We start from the raw sequence: 24,600 nt of genomic DNA on the forward strand, positions 1-24,600 counted from the left end.
CTGTAAAAAATAGTCTTGAAAATGCCTCCAACGCAAATTATTACCAAATGCAATAGTGCAGAAAGTTGCATCATACCGTCAAAATAAAAAAAATTGTTTAATCGTTTCTAACAATTTTTATCCATTGAGAGGACATCGTACAAACATAACTATAAAATTGATGTAATTTTATCTAAATTTGGATTTGCCCTCTTGTGTAATAATAACTGTCATAATTAGTTCAATTACGGAGTATTTTTCATTGGGTCAGTGTTTTAATTATAATGCAGCGTTCAAAAACAAAGTGTGGAGTGGAACGCATCCGGTTAGAGGATTTGCTGAGTAAAAAAATGATAGTTTTGGATACTTTTATGTCATGATAATAAAGATACACCTTGCAGCAGATATTACGGAAATATATTTTATTTTCACTTTAAACATATCAATTTTTAAAAACCACTTGAGATCTGAGTATTTTAATAAAATAAATATAAGCACGATTTCGCAGTACATCATCTATAAATATTCATTAAGCTACAAACATAACAACAAAAAGTAAGTAATACTGTTGTTTTCGGAAGTTTGAGATCACATTAATCATCTGGATAGCATGCCATAGTTGGAATGTAACATCCATGACATCTGTTATCTTTATTCGAACACCATAGGCCCTCTCCACAAGTGCCCAAAATGTTGAACCTGTCCCCGCATTTCTCCCCAGGTCCCTAAAACACACCACTACTAACCCATCTCCACAACTCACTAGAAACCTACTTTTGAACAAACTCTTCGGTTACAATAATCCCTGTTTTCACCAAAAACACACAACTGCGGCGGATCAGCGTTGCATTCCTGGATTGTCGCACATCTCTTGCAGGGCAGGTGAATCATCGCAGTCCCTCTAAAGCCCACAATTCAGTAACTAAACTCTAAACAAGTGGCACTTACTTGTCACTAAAAATAATAACTGTAACGGTGAGAACTAAAATTATGGTGATAAAGTTGTGGAAAGGACACATAGCGGTTGCTGCAGCCGATGCTGTAGCAGTGGAATGCCCAAAAAACGGTTCTATAAAAAAATTATTCAAAAATCTATAAAAAATTTCAAATAAAGGCAAACACATAAAAAATAAAAACACGGGTTTAGCATGGTGTTTACCTTTGGCTCACTTTGGTGGAATCAAAAACCTAAATTTCTGAAATCCAAAATCACAAACTTCCCAAAAAACAGCAATGCTTCTCGTGCCACACATCTAAACAATTTTTTCATTAGAAATAACTTGTCATAAAGGTGAAAACTGTCCATCTATCGTCACAAATTCAAGTGGTTCGAAGTATTGCGGATGTAACCGGTGCCCAGCAGGATGACCAGATACTGAACAGCTGTTCGACTGTCTCTGGCTTTCCCATCAAGACTTATTACTTATCTTAAGTCACCATAATAAGTGACACTGATATTTACAGTTTTTATTTATAATCTAATTGTGGCTAAGAATAGAACATTGTCTACAGCTACATGGTTAGTGTTTTCGCCGGTAGTGCCGAAACTTCCTCGCCCCCTTATCTCCGTTTTATTAATTCTTTGCATACCATCAAAAACAAACGTGATTCCAGCCAGTGAAATGAAGTCAAAAACAAATCACTGATTAATTACCAGTTTCTTTCTTCCAAGCAGATAAGATACCGAGAAATTAAGGACCGAAATTCATTTTGTTTTGAGTAAACAACCTGTATTTCTCAACTAATGACTCACTGATTAAACAAATATGTGAAAATAATTGTAAACAAGCGGGGAAGGATTCGAGTGGACTTCCGGATTGCTTAGACTTCCGTCAAACGCTCGTAGTAAACAGTTTCTTAAAACCAATTAATCCATTAAGATTAAAATGCGTCTGGACGTTAGGATTCACTCGGAGTCAATGAAATAGCGAGCAGGAGCGAAAAAACTGGATGAAAGCCAGAGATAAATTTGGAAGTTGGAGAACACGTCTGAGAATTTTTCCCGATCGAAAATCCGTAAAACTGGAACTATTTATAGACCTAAAAATTTTAATTTTGGTGACCCTACAATAATGCTTTTGAAGCAAGGTCGTCAAGATACCGTATCGAAGTTCATAAGTCAAATAAATATCGCTAGTGAAAGTAATCGATTTTTTCTTAAAAACATGTCCAGGAATTACATAACAATGCGTTATCTCGAATGTGGGTCAAAATATTAGACACCACCCTCGAAGCCAGTTCCCACTATCTCGTCGAATTTTCGTCGAAATCTTTTCCAAATAAATGAGAACACTGGCGTGATAAAGAGTCGATATTATTAAATATGCTCGTATTTAGAACAGACTGGAAGTAGTAAACATAAGTTCACATCTTGTTTATCGTTCAATACAGTAAACAGTACAAGAGTCCAAAAAGTGCAGGGATTTTTCGAAAACCACGATTAAAATAGCGCCCGAATTCATTGATAAAACTCGCGTTCCGGATGCCAAACCCCGAAAATGTCACGGAACCCAACGTGTGGTCAATAGCCACTACGTGGCTAACTTTAGCCAGATCAGAAGACGTCATGTGAGGAGGTGGAGTGCACAAATAATAATTTTACTCATAAAAATATCACGCGATCCACCACAACAACGGATTCTCAGTATTTGGAAACCTATAAATACGCCCACAAATATTTTCATTATTTTTAGCAAATAGCACAATGCGGCCTATGGCGAAAAATTGGGCCAGATTGATGTAAACAGGCCTTGAAATGCACATTTGTTCTAATGTGCTGCTAACGGATTTGTTTTTGGCACCATCACCATCAATCAAAATTTCTAAATGCGGTTTTTCCAACAACAAGAGATAATAGTTGGTGGATTGCTCTAGCACTGACCTGGGCTGGTTCATGGTTGCCGAAAAATACCGCGACCAAAATAAAAACAAAGCACCTATCGTTAGCAAAAATATGTTTACGAGATAAGTTTCAAAAATAATCCCCCGCATGGGGCGTTATAGTCTTTGGCAAAGTCGCGGCGTCCTGACGCACAGGCGTAAAGTGGGACATAAAAATGAGGTGGGGGCCGTTCCAGAAAGAAAAACATCAACGTAGGTGATCCCAATAAAGAAATTTGCGAGTCAACACAAAGAACAGTCAGAAAGCGAGAGCTCGAAAGCGCGTTGCAGTTCATCCAAGTCTATTTCAAGTTGAGTTAATAGTGTTCTAGAAGTTTCCGCCACAGTCCGCACAATGGGAATGATAACCAGGTTCCGGGGCCGACTGCGGAGCTTCCACACCATCCAGGTCGACCCGGAAATGCAAAACGAAAAAATCGCCGAGACTGGTGAGAAAACCGAGAAAAGTGGCCCAAATAATTTAGAAATTGCAGTGTGTCTGTTGTCCGTTCTGTTCCTCCTGCCTTACTGCTCCAGAGGCCATGCCCCGCTGCTCGTGAGTTTGGGGGGCTGGTGCGTGGCGAGTTACTCGTTCCTGGTGCTCCCGGTGCTCATTTCGGCCAACTACAAGTACCCTGTGAGGTGGTTGCGGAAGTTGTTTGCCAAAATCCCAGGTAAAAATCCGAAGAACCAAAATAAGCCCCGATGTAAATAAGTCATGTCGGCTATTTTAAGCCGGTAAATACGCGTAATGTTTACAGTTGGTAAAATTCGCTATTTTTCGAATTAGTGTAAACGAATTTTTTCAATTTGGCGCGAGTCCAAAAATATTACTGGCACACAAACAACTTACCCTGCGGTGTGAGGATGTGTCGCTTAAAGGAACTGGAATGGTTGTGTGGTAGTGGGGTTAAAAGTCCCAATTTTTATACTTAATCTCACCCTCGGCCATCAAGGGGTGTTATTTTGAAGGATTGACACGGCAGTGGTGTAGTTACCACCCTCCGGCAAATGTGAATCATTCCCGTGTTATCGCTACTATTGTTACGAGTTCAACAGCAACAAACGAGTTGTTTTGGTTTTGAGCGCTTGCAACGTAACATTTTATCTTTCGTCTGTTCGCCTTCCAGACAAAATTGTGGGTTACGGAGTTCGCGACCTCCTCATGAACCGGCAAATTGAATCTTTTTTATTCGATGTTGTATAAACTTTAAACTGTTTTTGCATTTGTTTGGAAAAAATGATACGCCACTGGCCACTGTCGCTCGGTGGACGAGGGAACAAATTAAACACACTGACAGGGGATTTGCAAATTAGGTGTTGGCTTGATTGGAGTCGTAAATTAACGATAAGAAACTCTAGTTATGACAGGATATAAATTAAAAAGATGTCAATTTTTCTTCTATTAATAGCGAAAGCGGCCTACAAAAGTGTCCAACATCGCACTAAAGCGTTCAATCGCAAAAGCACCAATTAAAGCGCATCAAAATAAAACAATTTTCATTCACTGTTGTGATCTTTCAGGCAAATAAATAATCTTAAAAATCACTGGTGATAATTCTGAAATGTCAACAATTGTGTTTATTGTTTTATCAATTAGGATACATAGGAAGCAAACTAGTCAACAGTTCCATTTATATCTTGACATGTTCATAGTGATAGTAAAAATATTTTTTAATAACAATTACCTCGTTATCTAGTAAACTTTTACTTGAACTTTCCATAAACGAAACCATAAAAAAATCTTAAAATCTAATTATTTATTTACAAAACGATTAGAAAAAACATGAAACCACTGAATTTTTTCGTGCTTGATTTTTATTCAATTGTTGTGAAAAAGATTTTTCTTCTTCACTGTGTAATGAACACGGTTCTAATGTACCACAGTATATTTCAGATTTCAACAAACTTTTTAATTTTTTTATTCACTTTTCACTTTAACTATACGTTTTATTTTTTCAAAAATTAAATCAAAGACCAATTGGGAAATTATCTATTGTGGAAATATTTTCGGCTTACTTTGACAAAACTCTGCGAAACATTTGCGGTTTTGGTTATTATTTTTGATCGAAATAACTTTAGTTTTTACTTTTACGGCCAACATCTCTCGATTTAAGTCATGTCCTCAGCCCAACTTTTCCGGTTTGTTCAGACAACCTACTGGTATTACAGTGAAACCTCCCCTAATGGACACCTCCAAATAATGGACACCTCTTCACAACGGACAATTAAAATTTCCTCATCGGTGTTCGTTGTTGAGAGGTTTTACTGTAGTTATAAAATGTGCTTGGAAGTAGCCAAAAAACTATTGTCATATGACCTAACAATAACTTTTGGACTTGCCAAAATCTCAAAAGCTCAAAGATCATTTCAGGCTACAAAATGCATTAAAAAGACTGAAATGACGATACCTTGACCTAAAACAAGATGTTTTTCTTCTTTAATTCCACGATTTCTCATTCTAACAAACTAAAATGCCATTTAAACACAAATTAAAATAAGCTTTTAAAATATTCGCATTGTTGTTTTTCGTTTTGAAATGTTTTATAATGCATAATAAAAATATTTTTTTTTATTTAAATTTGTATTAATATTATTTTATTTACAAATGTTTCAAAAATGAAAAGGAATAAGTCACAAATATTTGATTTTTGTGTTACAGTTGTTTCCTCATGTCAAATTTTCAGCCATTATTTCGTACAGAAAAAACATTGGCAAAAGTAATAAGAGGTGAACTATGTTTGTTGAGCACAGTTGTACATATCTTATAGTCGACCGAACACTAAACTCAAAAGTAATTGAATATTATTTAATAATAATAATAATAATAATAATAATAATAATAATAATAATAATAATATCGTAAAACAGAAAAACTTTTTTGGTGGAACAGGTCCCAGTATTTATTTAATTTGTATATAAATACCAGTTATATAATCAACTATTTAATTACGGATAAAGAATTTGCTTATTGTCTAGTGTTACAATAGTTTAGTTTTTGAAAATAAATATGTATACTTACGGTGTTTGCCGTCTAAATACTTTACTTTTCTATTTACTGAGTAAATAGAATTTATTGTAAATATGTGTTTGCTGCATACTTTTATAGAGTGCAGTAAATACTAAGGAGACGCCGGGAGACACCTACACAGACTGAAATACTGAATAATTGTTGTTTTTATCTTCATAGCCAATTATGGAATAAAATGAATTACTTTTTTAAATGATAAAAATTAATAAATAGGTAGTAGGTACGTAAAATTGGACTTGGTCTAGACATTATAATTATTCCATGCGTTACTCATCTAAAAACCACCCACACCAACAAAATATTGTTGTTTTCTACACATTTCCTAGTCTCCAAATTAGTATTTGTAGGTAAAACCGAAATTTATCGCTTGGTGTTTGCCAAAATATAATAACGTACTAATTTTCAAAATGTTTTCTCTCAAACGTTGCACCCAATGAATTAGCAGGCACCTCATCGAATAATTTTAGCACAAACTTTGGCAGGGCATTAAAAAAATCAATCATATCAGGTTGTTGCTAAGCCAAAGTTCTATGACTTTCTAAAAATAAATACACCAAATTATCAATCCCGTATTTGCTCTTGGTTAATAAATAAGTAATGGGATACTTATCGTATTTTTGAGTAATATATTTTTTTGACATACTCCCAAATCAATTATTAATCAATCGAATGTGACATCGTTATCTCGCCAGCCAGAGGATGTGATGATAAACAAGCGCAGCACGTGTATGAGTTACTTCTCACAACAAATAAACCTTGCTTCAGCAATTTCCTGCCAAAAACTTTTTGCGAATTAAATTTCCTGTAACAAAAACTTGGGTCTTTTTCAGCTCTGTTGAGCAAGTGGTCGGGCCCCGTTTGGTCCTTTATTTGCCGGGTGTATGCTCCGCTGGACCGGTGCGAAAAAATGTTCATGAAAATGACGAATTTGTCAAATCTGGCCACACAAGTGAGTCAATTCCTCCAAAAAAACACACTTGACGAGTCTTCTTCCAGCTGGTGTTCTTCATGATGTGCGACCGCGTGCTGCTGTGCTCCTTCGGGGGCGGCAACTGCCCCCAGAAGAGGGTCACCGGGCTGTACTCCCTCATGTTTTACAACGTGATCGCCTATTGCGTGTCGTACATCAAGGAGCTGATCGAGAAGGAGGACTGGTCTGTGACCGTCAACATGACCCAGCACAGCAACATCAAGCACGTGGCGATGTCCGCCACCAAAATCGTGCTCGAATGGACCAAAGCCATAACGTTCATCATCACCGTCACCTTCATGCTGCTCGTCTTCGGCTTGGAGCAGGGCTTGGAGCACTACCAGCCCACGGCCCTGTACACGCTCATCACCTGGACCTACTACATGTGCACCGAGAGGGTCTTCATCGAGCTGTTCCCGCCGTTCCTGGTCTTCCTGCGGCTGAAGCACCTGGAGGCCCTGGAGTCGCTCTACGCCCCGGTGATTCTGCGCTACTACACCGTGAGTGTCGCGGCCGTTCTGGTGCTCTTGTTGTGCTTCTACGGCCAGGTCAGGTTCACGTTCATCGCCTTCTACTTGACGGTGTATCTGAGACTCAAGGACATGGTGGCGAACTGCCTGAAGGTTTTGAGGCAGGAGCAGGCGGTTCTGGGGCAGTTCAGGCACGCCACCGAGGAGGAGATTGAGAACTGTGACGATGTCTGTGCTGTTTGTTTGAGTCCGATGGAGAAGGCGAGGGTTACGCCGTGCCATCACTTATTCCACGCCAGTTGTCTCAGACAGTGCCTGAGCGCGTCGCAGAACTGCCCCATGTGCAAGAGGGAGTACACGTTTGTGCACTAGGGTTAGGGATTTTTGTACGGTCGTACTAGCTTAATATTTTGTACGTGACTAGGATAGGCGAGGTAGACTAGTTTTGCTACGTTTATATGTATTTATTTATTAATTTATATTTTGTATGTGAATAAAAGTATCAGAAACATTGTACGAATTTATTGGTTTACTTTTCCCAAAGTAAAGAACCCAAATTATAGCCGTTAAAAAAAATTAAATCAAAAATATTCGCACGCTAATAAATGATAATATTCAAATGTAGGTAGTTTTGCATAAAAAAGACAGTGGATAAATAAACTGCGTTTGTTAATAGGTCGAATAAAAACTGCTCACACTACATACACCTTTATGATAATATTTAATTAATAAAAGCATATATTAATTCGGAACCAGGCAGGTATTAATTATATTATCTTCCTGAATAATCAAATTAGATATCCTACAAATAATTTGATTAAAAAGCAGTTTAAAAAGAAATTATTCTGAAATCAAAATCTTTTAACAATTATAATAGATACAAAATTATTTTGCGCATTTGCTCAATAATTAAGGTAGGTTGCTTGTCACAGACCGAAAACTATACAGCCGAAGAAACTAGTGTACAAAATTAAGAAATCATAGAAAATCAAATAAAATCTTAGATAATTTTATTTTTTGAGCTTGCCATAGAGGTATTTATGTGTTTATCTAAATACACACCAGGTCAGTGTTGTTAAGTAATTAATTCAATTACTTAAAAAAGTAAGCAAAAAGCTTAAGGTATTATTATTGTAAATATTTTAAATAATAATTTATGTAATTTCAATAACTAATATGGAAATTACCTGCTGGGCTCCAAATGAAACTTTATGATTGGCTTTTAAGAAATAGCAATTAAATAGATTGTTTTAGAACCGATTTTTTTAAAGAAAAACTTTTAGATATAGTGAATATAGAATATAGAATAGAGAATAGTACTGAAATTATATTAAAGAAAAAAGGTCGTAGGTATATTTTACTCGTAAAAAAAAACTTTTGACTTTGGCGAAGAATAGAGAAATGTGTGAAATGTTTTTTTTTTATTCCACCAGAGCTAGAATTTGTGCAACTGATGCCGTTTAAGTAAAAACGTACTTTTCAACAATAAAAAGATAATATTTCGCTCCCAAGTACAAAATAATTTCACTTACGTGTATACGATAACCCGGCGCCTCCACCATAATTTAATTACCACCATAAGACTAAATATAAAGTAGATATTTAACAAAGTATCCAAAAACTGAAAACGTATCCTCATCGTATATTTTTCTACTAACAATAATAGTTCTGTATGCACAATAGTTTCAGTGCAATTATAAAAAATTATGAGGATAAAAACGTAAACTCCTAGTATGAAAAGTGATTTTATTTAGAATCCGCTTCCACGTGCATAAATAGCACAAAAATAAAAAACAATGTTTCACGAATTACTGTAAAAATGGCACATTAACCCTTCCCACACCTCACAAAGCAAAATTATGAGTTAGGACCTTAAAAGCCCTCTTAAAATTTTTATAGTAAATACAGAATTTTTCTTGCTTCAAAAATTCGCTTTAATTACAGACCGTAACGTCTATTGGTTTATTGTTACTTTTCTAAAAAAAATTCGTATAAAATTCTAACACTTTTGTTTCCATCTCTAAAACTTATTATTTTAAATCGTCGTCCAACTATTTACAGATTATCGAAAATAGGCAAATTAACTAGTGCTGATGACATAATGACTTTCAGTCACTGTCAGAATCAACATGTAGCCTCAAAATTTTCCCACTGAATCACCAGAATGGATACAGTTCAGGATTCCCCTGAACAACAAAATTTCTTCAAGCGTATTTACGACACAATTTTGTTAATTCCATAACGATTCTTTTTTACAGGTCTTGTCAAGTTCATCTCATACCCATTTGTGGCGGTTGGACGTAAACTAATTCTCTGGTTGCACTTCACGGAACTTTTATTCATAAGACTTTACAATATTTACGCCCTCATATGTCAGGTAATCGCTTACGTGAAACTTTCAATTGTAAAACGCTTTTTTGCAGTTGTTCTTTTTTGTCTGCTGTGCAGTGGTGTACCACGAATCTACAGAACTCGAAAAGCATGAAGAACACGTTCTTATTGCACTGAAAACTTTACTGTTTTACTCCGTCTTTACGTATTTCACGACAAAGACCAGAGACATTTTAACAACGAATCGAACGTCTCTTTTCCGTAATTTTAGTATGATGGAAGGGGTTTGCAGGATTATAATTGAATGGGCGAAAGCCATTATTGTGGTGTTTTGTCTCCGAGAACAAGGGATTTATTTCAGACCCAGCATCCCCTACGCTGCAACCACCTTCACTTATTATCTCTGCACCGAAAAAATCTTTACCGAGATTTTGCAAAAAGTGATCAAGTATTGCGAGTTTCAAATATTCGAGGATTTAGATCACTTATACGTGCCGTTGGCTTTAAATGTTTACACCATGACGATGAGCTTTACAGCCGATTTATATTTGATTTTAACGACCGAATTTGTAACGTTTTCACTGTGTTGTGCCTACTTTACAATATATCTTAGACTGAAAGATTCCTATTATAATTTTTGGAAGCTTCTCGTGTTAGAAAAGCAGACTTTTAACAGTTTTCGCGACGCAAGTCAGCAAGACTTAGATGACTACGACGATATTTGCGCCGTTTGTTTGAATAAGATGAGCAAGGCGAAAATCACACCTTGCAACCACTTCTTCCACCCTTATTGCCTCAAAGAGTGTCTTAAAAACTCATTCTTGTGTCCTCTGTGCAAAGTGAACTTTTAAATAAAACTACAATCAAAAGCTTATCGTTTTATTACTGGGTCGACCGATTAATTAGAGAGAAAGAAAACTAAAATTAATGACCACCGGTCCTAAGTTTATACAAAAATTTAAAATGTTTCAGTGTTTAATTTGATGCAATGATGAACGTAACGTGATTATTTTGAGACGTCTCTGATAAAATTACATAATTATTTGAAATATATTGAGAAAATTACGAGTGATATCAGCAATAATTAGATATTGTCTTGTTTAACTCTGAGGTTTGGTCTGTTATATAATCAGAAAAAAAATCTTCAAAATAGCAAATACTTATTTATATTAACTAGAAATCTTATTTCTATGTACCAATATCAGTATAATAAAAATTTTAGTACAACCTATGAGTAATTAGTAATAAGCTGTTAATTTAATGCTGATTGTCTATGCCTACCCTATGAACATAACGTGTTTTCTTTGACAATGGTTGTTTACTTTAAAAAAATCTCTAAATGTTAAACACAGAGAGAAAGCTTTTTTACACTCTATTGCAGAACTAGCTCGTTCAAGTTATTAAAAAACTTTTAAAACCTACATTCTAAAATAATAATAACTAAAGTGAGCAATTCTTAAATATTTTCCGTAGCAAAAAAACCGGCGCCTCCACCATAATTCACTTATGACCATCATACATTTTGCGATAGAAATTGCAAATAAAACCAGATTATTATTGATATTGTGTTTCATTTCTTCTATAGACTCAAAACGCCGACACTGAAGTTTCAGTTTAGAAAAAATAAAAAAGTTACATGGAGCCAGGTCAGGTAAATATGAGTAAATATTTAAAACTTTCAAACTTTTTTCATGAAATTTTTGTTGCTTTTTATTGTACGCCACGTTCATTTTTTAAACTCATAAAAGCAATCATTTTTATGTAATTACAAAAACATTCGTCCTGGTGCTATTATTACCTAGCTTTTATTATTATTTTTAAGACCACATTCGGCAAAGATTTTGAAGTACCACTAAACTAAATTATTTCTCCGTCACTTTTTATTTTTTGTACATAAAACTACAATACTTTGACTTTATTTCTTTCCATATATCGTAATTTACGTTGATAAACATTTCGCAGCTTTCTAACGAATGAATTTTCATAATAAGGTTTAAGCAGTTGCATAACTTGTTAAATGCAACCAAATTCTTATGTATGTTTATGCCAAAAAATTATTATTTCAAAAACAAAGCATTTACATACTTTGTATACTAACTCATTAGTTTACTGGAAAATAACTTTAGGCTTTTTTGACGCTGTCAATAGTGAACTTACCTCACTGGGACTCGCTGTATATCAAACTTTGAGCAATTTTTTCGGATGCCAAGGTCTTGTAGCTAATTAAATAAAACAACATGTAGGTATATTTTATCGCTTTATTACTGAGTCAACTAATACAACAATCAAAAGATACAACAATGATACATTAAAGAGAGTGTAAACTAAGGGTAAGTTTATCACCATTCGTAACAATAAATTGACATATTTTGGATGAAAACTCGACAAAGAAGTGGATAAAATATTTGCCAGTGACTAGAACCTTTAGTGCCTAATAACTTGATGAGCGTAACGTGATTGTTAGGACATTTTGAGCCGACTCCACGAAAGAATTCGATAAATTGAAAATTCCCACTGGAAATACAATGAAAATCCTCCAAACAAGATCTAATATCAACAACATTTGTCTTTATTCAACTACGATACTTTGTCTTTCACATAATCAGAAAAAAATTCTAAAAAAATATTCATATTCAAAATAATAAATACTTATCACATATACAAGGAAAGTTATCTTTTTACTGATCCTTCAACGAAACAACGCTCCAGCCCAGCACCCGCCTGTCGAACCCAGAGGTGAACAAGTTCACACCTCCGACGTCGTCGATCCAAGCTGCGCTCGCCACCATCCTGTTATGCCCCTGCCTGCTCGACCGCGGCAGTCTTGCCAGCCTCTGCCCATGCAAGTCGAACAACCTAACGTGCCTATTATCGTGCGGAATTGCGATTATTCCGTTTGCTGAAACGCTCAGCCTGTTAACGGCCGAATCTACTCGAATCGTGGCCACAGGGTATCTCATATTTTTCAAATCCCAGACTTTCACACTCCGGTCGTCCGACCCCGAAACCACTTTATCCTCCCGCGTGAAAACGGCGGAAGTCACGCTCCTGAAAGCCAAACTGCAGGAAAAACACAAAAAACCACGGAAAAATTACTCGGTGTGTCCCTGGAACACCGACACCGAGTGCAAGCTCTCCCTAAAGTCCCACAACCTGAATGTTGCGTCCCGTGACGAAGTCACGGCCAGCCTCTGACTGGGGTGGGTCGAAGTGTGGGTCAGCTCCTGGTCGTGGCCTTAAAAGTGTTCCAGTAGAACAAGTACTTTTTTTTAATTGTTTCAAAACCTGAAAGGGTGGTTAAGAGAGACCCCGTCTCCACATCGTGCAAAATCGCAGATCTGTCCCATGAAGCTGTGATGACTTGGTCGGCCCCCACGATCCACTCGGCGGCCGAGACAGCCCCACTGTGCCCCAATAATTCTCGGAAGGGTGTCCGAAGGGTGGAGATTTTTGAGTCGATTTTGTCATCGAGATCCTCGCCTTCCAATTCTTCCTCGGACGAGTGCCCCTTCTTTAAATAAAATTACTTGGATTTTTTCCAATGTAATGTAAATATTAGGTTGCACTAACAAACTACAGACCTAAATGTTTTGTCGGATTACAAAAGAATGAAAATAAGTCTGACAATGAGTGGCAGCGATTATTTTTATTATTTCAAGGTAAACTGCAAAAATACGCATTTATTGCTTGGATTATTTTAAGTTAGGATACGAAACGACGATAAAACGTCCCCGTTCTCGATAGTTCCGTTATTGTCGCCAGAGAACGCAGCTGTTTTTAGAGCAACAAATTTTAAAAAATGCGGTATTTAAATAACGATTAGCACAAAGCAGACAAAAAATATAGGCAGATAGAGCATTAAATTCTCAATAGTAAAAAATAAAAAATATTCTCTGCATTTTCAAAATATAACAAAAATTCCACTTACAAGCAGCTGGATAAAGGTTTATTTCAAATACTTTAACTTCAAAGATTACAAAAAATGCATAATATTAAATAAAAAAAAATATTTTATTTTACAGTCAGACAAGTTTGTTAAAGTCAGTAATATTAAAAAATATAATTTTAATAAATAACTGATAATTTAAAGTTCTGTTTTGGAAGTAAAGAAATATTTGAAAATAGTTTTAAACAGCTAAGAACTTAATAGAAATTATTGAAGCAGAGGATATTTTAGTTTCATCTGCAAGAATTGCACTGGAAAAGTAAGAGTTTTAAATTAAAACTGAGTAGTACAAAGACTTTATCGAAAACAATAAAAAATACTATCACAAATTGCGCAGTCCCATCTTTATTAAAACGCTGGATACACAGTAGAAGTTTAAGGAACAAAGTTGTAGAGAATCAATTTAATTTAAAAAAGTTGGTGACACCATATTTCTAACTCCAAAGGTTTAAGTACAAATTAATTTTCCGATACTTGACCAGCGATCAAACGAAATAAAACCATTACTAAAGCGCCTTTAAACGTCCTTGAAGCCTAAAGAATGAGGATAGAGATATGGTCTCGAAAACTTGTTAAAGAAAATTTAATTCTGCAACTTTCTTGGTAACATTTTTCTTCATAGCGTTTTGAAAAATATACGAGAAAATATTTTTTTAATATTAAATAATTTTTACTCATATTTGTAGTCAGTTTTTCTTAGCCTATTAAGAATGCGAAGCTGGAAACTTCTGTATTTTTTCCAACTACTAACTAGTGAATTGCTTGAATTTACGAGTAAAGGGTGAGAGGGTATAACGCTCAAAGCGCCGTATTACAATTTTTTTGGTGCAGAAAAAAGTTTAAATTAGTAAATTACAGACCTAAATATTTGTCAGATTACAAAAAATAAAAATAAAACTGACAATGAGTAGCACTGTGTTTCAAGGTGAACCGCGATGCAAAAATACGCATTTATTGCTCGGTACGAATTTGTTTAAATTACCGGTAAATCCCAGTTTAGCGCCGCTTGCCAGATATGAGCGCTGCAATCGCCACTTCCGGTCAAGACCAGATCTTTGGCGGGGTGAAACCTAATTGAATTAACGGATCCGGTGTGGCCTTGGTACTGGAGCAGACAACGAGTGGTTTCAATACTCCAAATGCACGCACTGTGATCTACAACAAATCATTTCTAGGATCGCAATAATTATAGCTGTGTGGTTGATTGTTTACGTAATTGTATATTTTACCAGTTGAAAGCAAAAATTATTGTTCCAAGGCTGGCATAATGCATCTTTAATGGCTTTAAATTTGCAGCGAAATATTCGCAATTCTAAAATTCTTTCACTTTGGAGTGGAGCAACTGGTGATTACCTAATTATAATTACCGAAATTTTCACCACAATTTCGTATTATGTGATGTGCAATTAACGCTGAGAAATTCTATTTTGTGGCAACCTTGCCAGCCAACATAAGAAATGCTTATTAGTTTAATTGTTTCGGAAATGACACGTCAAGAATATTTATTCCGATTCCGCAGTTCGATTTATTAAAAATTCATAGACTACAATCGATACAAATGCATAATTTAGTAGTTGCAGATACGAGAGCTACGTATTTGTAAACAATTTAAATAACGTGTCCAAAATCCACAAGCGGTGAAATTCCTCTCCCAAATATATAAATAAATTAACAAAAATAGAAATACCGAAAATTTTGAGTCACACAAAAATGCATTAAAACTCGACTGAACGTACGAAAACAATTTGTTAACACATTTTCGTCCCAGTTTGTTTATGCTCGTAAAACTTATTAGTGACTCGGTTTTTCTAAACAAATTTTATAAATGGAAGTTATTTGAATATTTTATGGTTTTATTTATGTTGACCCGGCTTAAAATAACAACAAGAGAATAGCTAGTGTGTACTTTACAAGACATTAAAGGACTAAAAGAGCCGAATTTTAAAAAATGTGTCACAAAGACAAGTTTATAGAAAATTATCCTGTTTTCAAATTTCAAAACAAGAATAGAACTGAATTCATTCTTTTTTAGAGATTGAGAAATTATATAAATGTGATACAATCATAACATGTGTATATTTTTATTAAAAAATATCAACAAAACTTTAAATAAGTGATACAAACACGACTTATTTCATTATCAAACTTGTCTTGCAAAGTTTATCGAAGTTAAACATAATATAAGAATATAAAACAAATCTAAATCACTTCCATTACTCATTTGATTCGAAATCGAAAATAACAAATAGCTTGGTCGCAATTTAAAGCAATAAAATATTCTTCCCACCTTTCACAAAAAAATATATTCATGTGATATAACACATTGCAATCAACAAAAATTTTAATTAAAATATTTCATTCGCGTGTCGTAATAATTGTATATTTTTTATTAAATAATACAACATAGCACTTTCAATTTCCCCAATATTTCATCCAAGCACGAGTTATTTAATTACCGAACTTGTCATAAATACGTAAAATTTATCGAAATTATTAATAATAAGAAAAAAATCGAACTCACTTAAAATAATGTTTACAACATTACAAGTTTTACCAGAGACATTTGTATAAATGGTGATGTCTACTTATAAAAACAAACTTGTTTTTCAAGTTGGGTAAATAAATAGTTCAATCTGAATCGAAATTCTCCGGAGAATCATTATTCAAAAAATAAAATTTCCAATCAAGTGACCTCTGACTTTGAAATTAAGTTGGCAATGATAACAATCAAATCCAAACGTCACACTTTTATAGTCCCCTGTCCTTCAATTTCGATATTGCCAACTTAATTTCAAAGTCATTGCTTAATATTTTTCTTTTTTATTCGTGAAAAACAGTAATTTAAACCTGCCCAACCTTGGAAATGGTACAATATAAATAATTTCCGTTCAATTAATCACTAATAAGCGTGCATTTGTGGCAAGTGCTCCCTTGATGCTCCTTATAATTTATTCAGAGATTCGCTTGACCCTGACCTTTAATTTATTCTCCAGTGGCTAGCATGTCCAGTTGTTCATGTTTATAATTACATAAGTATAATAATGTATTGATTGATAGCATGCCAGCCTTAATAATTATCAAATCAATATGAAGTGGCACATGTTGCGGCCGTTTTATTGCAAATTGATTTAAAGGGTCAAGGTTGTGCGTCATTGACCTGCATTCAAAAAATTCGTCCCTACCTGCAGAAGCCGTGCCAATGACGGGAACACCTGGCCTGGCCACAGAAACCTCCCAAACCCCGTCCTTGTGTCCAATGTAGCTCTTCACCAAGCCACAATTGTACTGCGGTGCTTTAAAACTGGACACGATTTTGCTAGTTTGAGCCTTCAGTTTGTGGGCGGTTTTTGACTTTTGGGAGGACGAACTCACTGCAAATTCACGGGAAAGTGCCCTTTGTGTGAATTAAAACAAACAAGTCTTACATTTTTTTGACAAAACTTTAGAAATGTTGTTTTCGAAATCGACACAGTCGGGCTTATCGAACGTGTCCCGTTCGATTTTTTCATTTAAAACTTCGATTTTATCTTGTACTAGAAGCGTGCCAGTTAAAGCCAAATCTCTGTGTGGATGTTACTCACATGACTGGTTTTCCTGGTACAAAATATCGAACTCTTTCTCGATGAGCCTGAACAAATTGAACAGCTTCGTCTTGTAGGCTGGGGCAAGGGGGCAGTCATTTTCTATGTCTGACCGGAAGCCGTAAAAGATGTCCCCATCGATGATACCACTTTGTGGCCGATTCATAGAGCCTCTTTTTGCTTTTGATTGAACCTTACTGTTCGAAATGTTTTGATTGACTGACATCCTAGACGCGCGAGAATACTTAAATTGTTCAAAACTTACGAAACGACGGTGTACAATCAATAAATACACTGATTGTTATTCCGCTTAATTACCTTTGGAAGCTCATTTAACACCCAATGTCACATCCAATTACACCACTACACCCTACTCAAGGTCTGCGATTACGTTAAAATGGAAAGACTTCTTTTAAAAACAAATTCAACATGTTTTTGATAAATTGGGTAGACTTTGACGTTTCTGACATTTTAATGACAAACGCAGCTGTCAGGGAGCTACAGATCCCCACATTATCGGCCATTACATTTATTCAAAATAAAACCTCACAGAGAAAATTAAATATTTAAATAATGATCGTCAGTACATGACTGACTACTTAATTAGTGATATGACTTATAAAAAAGACTTTAAATGCGGAATACACTATGCATTACAATTGAATGCCAGTACGTTAATGGGTTTGCCTACCTCCGGATACCAACAAATACACTTAGGACTGTGCTTTAGGAGTTTATAACATTTCTGAGATCCTACAGTTTATTATAATAATATAACATTAACCTGCTCCCTTAGATGGCCACAAAGTGTCAAGTTGGTAACCGTGTAAAGTTGTTTTAAAGGCACTAGTTGGCAGTACTGTACCAATGGTTTAAATAAGATTTTAATTTAAACTACAATTAATGGTTTGTATACGTATATTATTCTTTATGTATAAGCAAAAATTACAAAATAACCAGCACCATGATGCTACTTACAACTACAATAAATTAAATATTAACACAAATAAATAAATTAATAAATAAATATCAATATTCGTCAACAAAATTGGTAAGTAAATGGTAAAGTGCATAAGCATTAAGTACTTTGGTTTAATATCATTAGTTTAAATACCACAGTGTAATACTGAACAGTCTTGCAACTAACTCTAATTTGTATTATTTGTTCTCACATTAGCATTAGCATGCTGTTGTACGTTCTCGGTCAATTCTTTACCAGTAGTTTCGAAAGGTAGGACCAGACAGGCTATAGAAGCCAAAATTGCAGCCACCGTGTAAACACTTGTGGCAAAAGAAATTGAACTTTTCAACAAAACCTAAATAAAAAATTATAACACAATTATTACAAAATTAGTACGAATACCTGAGCCACATATGGTGTTACCATGGCGCCTAACCTAGCCATAGCGCTACAAGAACCAACTCCAACAGCACGTAAAGAAGTTGGGTACACTTCAGGAGTGTAGACATAGGCAGCCTGAAAAACTCCCGCGATAATACCGCGGGCTAGAAATAACATCACAGTTAAAAAAACACGCCTGAAAACAACAATCATTTAAATGAGTTGAAACAAAACTAAATAAATAGGTACCTTTCTGAACACACCATAAGGAAACAACAACAAATTGCGTAAGCTACGAACTGTACAGCCATGGTTTTTTTACGTCCGAATCTTTCAATAGTAAAAATTGTGATAAAAATGCCTGAAAGTTATGACCTTACGATTGGAAAAAATGTTTGGTGGGGAATTAATTTTTTACCCGGAAATTCAGCCAATGTAGTCCACAATAAATCCATATAATCAGTGGTTTGTAATTGTTTACAGTCAGCTGCGCACGTATCAAGAGTCTGCGAAGGCAGTGGAATATCAGAACATAAAATACTGGAAGTTTCAAAAAGTTCCGTCGTCATAAGAACTAAACCATAATAACAAAAAGCGCAAGCCATCCTAAAAAAATAATTACATATGGAACTCTTTTCTTTCCTGTGGTAGAAAAAATACCATATAAACCACAAGAGAAGTGATGTCCTCCTTAAAGAAGGCACTAGCAAGTCTCTAAAGCGCCCTCTGTGTGGCGATGAAGTGGTGGCATCATCCACCACTAACCGCCCAAGCAGCATTGGTTTACCGTTATCTTTAGCAATTTTTTCTAAAGTTTCCAAAGCTTTATCAGTTTGGCCACTCGCTACGTGAAACCTTGCGGACTCAGGCAGCCACTATCACAAATTAAGAATAAAAAGTTACTCAATTTTTTGACTACTTACAGGGCAAACTAAAGCAAAAGCCAACAAAGGCCCGGTTGAGAGAGCCAACAGCCACTGCCAACCTAACGTGGGCATAACAACTAACGCGAGCGCAACCTCAAAACATGCACCCAGTGCCCAAAAACACTGCAACAAAAATTAAACAAACCAGTAAGCCTATGCCAAGTTAAAAAATTAAGTTGGCAATGTATACACCTGCCAACTTAATTTCCAACTCCTAGGCCGATTACCAGCAAACTTACATCAAGCAAAACAACACACTTTGCCCTCTGTTTTGTGGGTAAAAACTCGGCATAAAGCGTAACACTAAAAACAAAAAATGCGAACACAACCCAAAACGACAAAGTACTCACGATTGAGGCGTACAACCGATCGCAAAGCCCACAAGACCTCTCAACAGCAAGATCCACATAAAACTAGGTGCAATAGAACTCAACAAACCGTAATAAAACAACAAAACCGCACACAACGTTAGGGCCTAAAAGTGCAAGCATGAACACACAAACGTGACAGTCTTACTTGTCTACATGTTTGCGTCCGTATCTGTCGCTCAAGTTGCCCCAAAAAGTAGACGATAACATCATTCCTAAGAACACGACGGTTGTGGTTAGGGCCTGCTGGTACCTAGAAATGTGCCAGTCGCAGTGGAGTGCAGGTGAGAGGATTGATAATATTGTCATTTCCATGCTATCAGCCATCCAACACAAGCCAGTCCATAAGGAGAGTTTCACTTGAAACCATCCAAAACCCAACGCATTGACGGCCTGAGTCACGGTGTACGTATCTGTGAGTGAGTATTTAGCGAATTTCAGTCAGACGGTTTTCTGTTACCATCAGGGACAACAGAGACTGAAGCCATTTCAATATCTTGAGGAAGCCCATTTTCGGCAGTGGGCAATTCTGCTCGGGGGTTTGGGGCCGAACTTGTGCTACCGTCAATGTCTTGGTAACCCTTCGAGCGTCGCAGAACCATGGTATTGCTTTATTTTGATTTTTTCTTACAATAAACTGACATACGTGGAAGGGGTTCCTAACCTAAATTTGTGTTTACTTGTCAAAAGTGACAGCACATTAACCTAAGATAAGGAATGTCGGTGAAGAAATTTAAAAAATTATAAAAAGCCTCTGTAATCTGTGCTCTTTGTACAAATATCTTTGAAAATGATGTAATAAGAAACACTGGTATTTTTCCACAATTTTTCGTTATTATTTGCAGCATTAAATCCAGATTTCTGATTCTGAATGTTATCTTCCAAGTTCATTTAAAAATAAAGTTATGTAAATAATTGCTGTTTATCAGCTTTATTATGTGAAAGACAAGATAATAAAAACTTAAAACATCTTTTCTGTGTTATATTTGTGTTGTGCCTCCGTGCTTATCTCTGTTAAACATGGTAAATAATTTTCAACAAAATACATACAGAAAATACTTGTTTTTTTTTTTTCATTTTCAGGTTAATTTTACATTTAGGGGCCTTATGGCACCAACTCTCACTGCTTTTAAAAATGACTGGTACGAAATTTTCCTCCAATTGTGATTTTGCTAAACATTTTTTTCTTAGGACAGTGGATTTAAGTGTTATTCAAGATTATGCAAAATTTCTTGCTGATTCAAAAATTATGGGTGTTTTAGGTAAAGATATATTTTTTAATTCTGATTACAAAATAGAAAAATGTAGTAAATGGGACAAGCGGCGAGGGGATGTCTTTGAACGTACGAGAAAGAAAGCAAGTGGCTGAAGAATGGGTCAAAGCAGTGAAAAAAACAAACCAGCATTTGATGGTACAAGTGGGCGGAGCACCCTTGCCTGATGTTCTGGAACTTGTACTTAAAAAATCCGAAGTAATTTCTTGCCACTTTACGCAATATTTTAGGCAAAACATGCCGAATCAATTGGAGTGCATTCCCTCCTTTGCTTACCCGACCTTTACAACAAACCCGCAAATTCAGCTGATTTGATCAGGTACTTGAAAACTGTGGGGGCTGCCGCTCCGAACACCCCCCTTTTGTATTACCACATACCGAGTTATACCAACGTCAATAGTGAGTCGTTAATTGTAATTAAAAAAAAATAAGTCATTATTCCAGTCCATATGGGACAATTTTTGAACGATTCCGTCGGTAAAATCCCGACTTTCCACGGAATTAAATTCACTTCGACCGCCTTAGACGAGGGTGTGGCTGCCGTTGAAGCCAATGGGGGCAAATACGCGGTGTTTTTAGGGGCTGATCAGTTAATGGCAGGGGCTTTCACTTTGGGTTTTGACTCCGCAATTGCAACAAGTCTAAATATGTTTCCCCAATTGGGAGTGAAAATCCTGGACGCGGTCAAACAATCGAAACTAAATAGCGCAAGAGAGACGCAACAACTTTTAACTAAAGTTTGCTCCGTCGTTACCAAGCATGGGCCTTGGGTGCCCACCATGAAAGTCGCCATGGACCTATTTACACCCATTAAAGTGGGCAAAGCACGAGAACCATTGACCAATATCACCCCAGAACAAGTGAAGGAAATGGGGGCCACAATGAAAACAATCAATTATTGTTAATTGTAAAGGGGGTCTCAATAAAAACGCGTCAAGAGTGCTTTGAAAATTTTAATAACACTTGTGTCCATCATTCATTGTTACAGAAATCTATTATCTAATCACTTGAAATTCTCACAGCACTCTTGACCATGTTTTTGTTTAGGACCCCGATATTTTATTAAAAAGTGTTACAAATAAAATATATAAATATGGATAAAAAGCAGTCTTTAGTCTTGATGGGGCGAATAAAACTTTGATGGCAATACTGGTGACACGCTATTGCTTCCAAATCGTTCGTTAAACGAGCGATTCTGGGACTGGTAGCGCATTTCAATGACTTTGTCATAAAACCGTGACAATTTAACAGCATTTGAGGAACCAGCTGCGAGATATCGCGCCTGTCGCGTGTCCAGGATGATTTCATCGGCCCCAAACTGGCTGGCAAAAGTACCTGTCGTAGATTTCCTCTCATCAATCTGATCAAGCTTCGTCCCAATGACAAGAATGGGCATTGGAGTATTACCAAAGAAATTCTCTGGGTCGTATTCATCCATGCTACTGATTGAAGTTAGCGATGTTTGATTAACGTCATGGTTTATCAATTCTTGCAACCATTTGTGGAGATTCAATTCGGACTTTCGGTTTGTTAAATCATGAACTAGAATCACCCCGTGGCAAGGGTTGTAAAATACAGGTCTTGTGTTTCTGTGATTATTGCTTCCGCCCACATCCCAGAATTCAATAAAGTAGGTTTTCTGGTCCTTTGTCCCTTCCTTGTACTCGTGGAGCTTCACTTCCACTGAACACCCGACCGTCCAACTGGGGGACCTTATGGGCTCGTTGTGTGCGACAAGGTGGACGAAGGAGGTTTTGCCAACGCCGGAGTCGCCCAACACCATAATACGCACCCGGTCTATTGCCGTCATTATTTTTTATCACACAATTACACTTTACAACTGGGAAATATTTGAGGTTATCTGCGTTGTCAATGTCAACTTGACACACAACTGGTGTGCGTGACCGTAAATTTCCAGTCGCTTATTTCAAATAATGAAGGTAAATTTGTAAATTGGCACCGTCAAGTCAATTTACAAATTAAAAACAATGCAAATAATTGACTAAGAGTCACAACACATTGTTTTATGTTGTATTCATGACAAATTGTAATTTAATTGCAATTATAACGTAATTGGTCAACTGTAAAAGTGTAACTTAAGTTCCAATTTAAAGAGCCGGCTCCGGCTTTTTGACAAGTAATTTGTAGGTTATACATACATTTCAAATTATGGGGAACAAGCAAGAGGAGAGTTGTTTAGCTTGTAAAATCACGTCAATTTGTTGTTTAACTGCAATTGGTGGTTACCTCATCTACCATGGCAAACAACCAACACAAAAGTACAAATACTCGTTAACTTCTTTAGGACTAGGTAATTAACACAAAAAGTGCTTCACTAGACATTTATTAGTGTAATTGCAGGTTGTGTAGCGTTAGGAGTTGGAGAAATATTTGATAAATCGCCGTTTCGTGATTATAAGGAACAGAATCAATAAATATTAGAACTGAAATAAACACTTCATTTTCCGACTTTTCCCAGCTTTGTGTCAGTTTTAGGATTAGCTGTGATGTTTTGAACGGCCACAATTAGTTCATTGGCTTTCGTTTGCAAATCTCTTAGATCATGGATGTATAAAATTCTTAATACTTTTGCCGCTTGATTTAAAACAGGATCATTCAAATCAAACCCCAAGTCAGCTTCTTGAAAAGGAAAAGGTGTGCCCTTTAAAAACACATTTAGATTTTTGAGGCTTGATAACTACGCACAAATTACCTTTATTATGACTTCGCTTGGATTGGCTTGAGCTTGTGGCGACAGTCTTGTAGTTACAAGCTTTGCAACTGCTTTTAAGGTCACAAGCGGGTCAGGATGGGGCGTTATATTTAATAGTTGTGCCAATTTTGTAATACCTTCTGCAAATTCTTTACTGTGGACTGAAATTTACTAAAATTATTTACCGAAAAAATCGACTTGTTTACGTACAATCTAATTTATCAAGGGGATTTTCAGTGACAACAGTTGGAACATTAGTTGCCTTTAAGTTCTCAACTGCATGTTTAATGTATACTTCCCCTAAAACAAAAAATTATTTTCGTGTTTTGTGGCTACGACCAATATTACTATTATTATGAGTCTCGATTTGCACAGCATAACCTAAAAGCCACTGGAGTTGTTCTTGATGGCTCTGTAAATTGGGTACACCTAGAGCTTCCTTGTACTTTTGAAAATGGTTAGGCCAATCATTTGACGTTACGTTTTTAAGACCATTTGCCACGTTAGAATCAGCTTTATTAATTTTATTTAATTCCAACCATGCCACAATTTTTCTGAATGTTGCTTCGTCTAAAAATCAGTATTTGAAGTTAAATTAAAATTATCGAGACAACGTGATCACCGTTAACGTTCACATCACACTGTGGGTACTCTAATGCTGATAAGAGCCTTTTAACCATTTTTAATTATTCACGAGTGATAAAATAAATAAAACTTTACCGGTGCTGTCAGTGTCAAAATGTCAATGACCTTGTATGATTCCTGAGAAATCTGTATAAAAAGAAAAAT

At 35.9% G+C, this 24,600-nt stretch overlaps 8 protein-coding genes across 13 annotated transcripts; 3 read left to right on the forward strand and 5 right to left on the reverse strand.

The window, feature by feature from the left end:
- Window positions 1–379: 379 nt before the first annotated feature.
- On the reverse strand, window positions 380–4,144 carry LOC103313182 (neuroparsin-A). 2 transcript variants are annotated; one of them, XM_015980589.2, is made up of 4 exons: window positions 3,713–4,144; window positions 928–1,048; window positions 754–880; window positions 380–704 (listed from the first exon to the last, which is right to left on the reverse strand). In XM_015980589.2, exons 2-4 carry the CDS (start codon window positions 996–998, stop codon window positions 573–575), a joined length of 330 nt encoding a protein of 109 aa, XP_015836075.1. In that variant the 5' UTR covers window positions 999–1,048; window positions 3,713–4,144; the 3' UTR covers window positions 380–572. The 2 variants fall into 2 exon arrangements, with proteins under 2 accessions (XP_015836075.1, XP_015836074.1); XM_015980588.2 differs by lacking the exon at window positions 3,713–4,144 and adding an exon at window positions 1,139–1,384.
- Window positions 3,102–7,846, forward strand: LOC100141687 (uncharacterized). The gene is given in 4 exon segments (NM_001167779.1): window positions 3,102–3,308; window positions 3,354–3,533; window positions 6,721–6,839; window positions 6,887–7,846. Coding segments are annotated over 4 exon segments (1,209 nt in total). The 5' UTR covers window positions 3,102–3,214; the 3' UTR covers window positions 7,703–7,846.
- A 1,538-nt stretch (window positions 7,847–9,384) lies between these two features.
- On the forward strand, window positions 9,385–10,535 carry LOC135265619 (uncharacterized). Its single transcript, XM_064355460.1, has 3 exons — window positions 9,385–9,540; window positions 9,589–9,707; window positions 9,754–10,535. The coding sequence occupies exons 1-3, from the start codon at window positions 9,495–9,497 to the stop codon at window positions 10,510–10,512; spliced, it is 924 nt and encodes a 307-aa protein (XP_064211530.1). The 5' UTR covers window positions 9,385–9,494; the 3' UTR covers window positions 10,513–10,535.
- Window positions 10,536–11,905: 1,370 nt separating this feature from the next.
- On the reverse strand, window positions 11,906–17,684 carry Wdr37 (WD repeat domain 37). Of its 4 annotated transcripts, none has more exons than XM_008195753.3 (8): window positions 17,507–17,684; window positions 17,189–17,448; window positions 17,033–17,140; window positions 16,790–16,978; window positions 14,590–14,762; window positions 12,947–13,172; window positions 12,758–12,896; window positions 11,906–12,709 (listed from the first exon to the last, which is right to left on the reverse strand). In XM_008195753.3, the coding sequence occupies exons 1-8, from the start codon at window positions 17,518–17,520 to the stop codon at window positions 12,340–12,342; spliced, it is 1,479 nt and encodes a 492-aa protein (XP_008193975.1). In that variant the 5' UTR covers window positions 17,521–17,684; the 3' UTR covers window positions 11,906–12,339. The 4 variants fall into 4 exon arrangements, with proteins under 4 accessions (XP_008193975.1, XP_008193976.1, XP_008193980.1 ...); XM_008195754.3 differs by having other exon boundaries at window positions 17,189–17,415; window positions 17,507–17,683; XM_008195758.3 differs by lacking the exon at window positions 17,033–17,140 and having other exon boundaries at window positions 17,189–17,385.
- Window positions 17,685–18,088: 404 nt separating this feature from the next.
- LOC100142592 (uncharacterized protein) lies at window positions 18,089–20,426 on the reverse strand. The gene is made up of 10 exons (XM_008195759.3): window positions 20,285–20,426; window positions 19,981–20,237; window positions 19,807–19,931; window positions 19,696–19,759; window positions 19,454–19,579; window positions 19,191–19,405; window positions 18,949–19,136; window positions 18,780–18,891; window positions 18,552–18,726; window positions 18,089–18,504 (listed from the first exon to the last, which is right to left on the reverse strand). The coding sequence occupies exons 1-10, from the start codon at window positions 20,424–20,426 to the stop codon at window positions 18,337–18,339; spliced, it is 1,572 nt and encodes a 523-aa protein (XP_008193981.1). The 3' UTR covers window positions 18,089–18,336.
- LOC100142385 (N-acetylneuraminate lyase) lies at window positions 20,291–22,202 on the forward strand. Of its 2 annotated transcripts, none has more exons than XM_015980468.2 (6): window positions 20,291–20,427; window positions 20,908–20,966; window positions 21,016–21,086; window positions 21,133–21,278; window positions 21,329–21,497; window positions 21,543–22,202. In XM_015980468.2, exons 1-6 carry the CDS (start codon window positions 20,425–20,427, stop codon window positions 22,001–22,003), a joined length of 909 nt encoding a protein of 302 aa, XP_015835954.1. In that variant the 5' UTR covers window positions 20,291–20,424; the 3' UTR covers window positions 22,004–22,202. The 2 variants fall into 2 exon arrangements, with proteins under 2 accessions (XP_015835954.1, XP_001813448.1); XM_001813396.4 differs by lacking the exon at window positions 20,291–20,427 and adding an exon at window positions 20,710–20,847.
- Window positions 21,994–23,003, reverse strand: LOC100142384 (rab-like protein 3). Its single transcript, XM_001811941.4, has one exon. The coding sequence runs from the start codon at window positions 22,906–22,908 to the stop codon at window positions 22,210–22,212; it is 699 nt and encodes a 232-aa protein (XP_001811993.1). The 5' UTR covers window positions 22,909–23,003; the 3' UTR covers window positions 21,994–22,209.
- A 423-nt stretch (window positions 23,004–23,426) lies between these two features.
- LOC655493 (uncharacterized protein) lies at window positions 23,427–24,577 on the reverse strand. Its single transcript, XM_961951.4, has 5 exons — window positions 24,434–24,577; window positions 24,160–24,381; window positions 24,022–24,111; window positions 23,812–23,972; window positions 23,427–23,760 (listed from the first exon to the last, which is right to left on the reverse strand). Exons 1-5 carry the CDS (start codon window positions 24,489–24,491, stop codon window positions 23,557–23,559), a joined length of 735 nt encoding a protein of 244 aa, XP_967044.1. The 5' UTR covers window positions 24,492–24,577; the 3' UTR covers window positions 23,427–23,556.
- Window positions 24,578–24,600: the final 23 nt, after the last annotated feature.

This window comes from Tribolium castaneum, chromosome 3 (assembly GCF_031307605.1).
Source record: "Tribolium castaneum strain GA2 chromosome 3, icTriCast1.1, whole genome shotgun sequence".
NCBI lineage: Eukaryota > Metazoa > Arthropoda > Insecta > Coleoptera > Tenebrionidae > Tribolium > Tribolium castaneum.

Coding starts and splice junctions, on each gene's coding strand:
- LOC103313182 (XM_015980589.2), bottom strand. CDS start 998: ATGTGTCCTTTCCACAACTTTATCACCATAATTTTAGTTCTCACCGTT. Junction 881..927: donor GTTATTATTTTTAGTGACAA/GTAAGTGCCACT, acceptor TGTGGGCTTTAG/AGGGACTGCGATGATTCACC. Junction 705..753: donor ACCGAAGAGTTTGTTCAAAA/GTAGGTTTCTAG, acceptor GGTGTGTTTTAG/GGACCTGGGGAGAAATGCGG.
- LOC135265619 (XM_064355460.1), top strand. CDS start 9,495: ATGGATACAGTTCAGGATTCCCCTGAACAACAAAATTTCTTCAAGC. Junction 9,541..9,588: donor ACAACAAAATTTCTTCAAGC/GTATTTACGACA, acceptor TCTTTTTTACAG/GTCTTGTCAAGTTCATCTCA. Junction 9,708..9,753: donor TTTACGCCCTCATATGTCAG/GTAATCGCTTAC, acceptor GCTTTTTTGCAG/TTGTTCTTTTTTGTCTGCTG.
- Wdr37 (XM_008195753.3), bottom strand. Junction 17,141..17,188: donor GTACCAGGAAAACCAGTCAT/GTGAGTAACATC, acceptor GCACGCTTCTAG/TACAAGATAAAATCGAAGTT. Junction 13,173..14,589: donor CGCTAAACTGGGATTTACCG/GTAATTTAAACA, acceptor TTTTATTTAAAG/AAGGGGCACTCGTCCGAGGA.
- LOC100142385 (XM_015980468.2), top strand. Junction 21,087..21,132: donor AAAAATTATGGGTGTTTTAG/GTAAAGATATAT, acceptor AGAAAAATGTAG/TAAATGGGACAAGCGGCGAG. Junction 21,279..21,328: donor TGCCTGATGTTCTGGAACTT/GTACTTAAAAAA, acceptor GCAATATTTTAG/GCAAAACATGCCGAATCAAT.
- LOC100142592 (XM_008195759.3), bottom strand. CDS start 20,426: ATGGTTCTGCGACGCTCGAAGGGTTACCAAGACATTGACGGTAGCACA. Junction 20,238..20,284: donor AGTCTCTGTTGTCCCTGATG/GTAACAGAAAAC, acceptor ACTCACTCACAG/ATACGTACACCGTGACTCAG. Junction 18,727..18,779: donor CTTATGGTGTGTTCAGAAAG/GTACCTATTTAT, acceptor TGTTGTTTTCAG/GCGTGTTTTTTTAACTGTGA.
- LOC100142384 (XM_001811941.4), bottom strand. CDS start 22,908: ATGACGGCAATAGACCGGGTGCGTATTATGGTGTTGGGCGACTCCGGC.
- LOC655493 (XM_961951.4), bottom strand. CDS start 24,491: ATGGTTAAAAGGCTCTTATCAGCATTAGAGTACCCACAGTGTGATGTG. Junction 24,112..24,159: donor AATCGAGACTCATAATAATA/GTAATATTGGTC, acceptor TTTTTGTTTTAG/GGGAAGTATACATTAAACAT. Junction 23,973..24,021: donor TCCCCTTGATAAATTAGATT/GTACGTAAACAA, acceptor AGTAAATTTCAG/TCCACAGTAAAGAATTTGCA.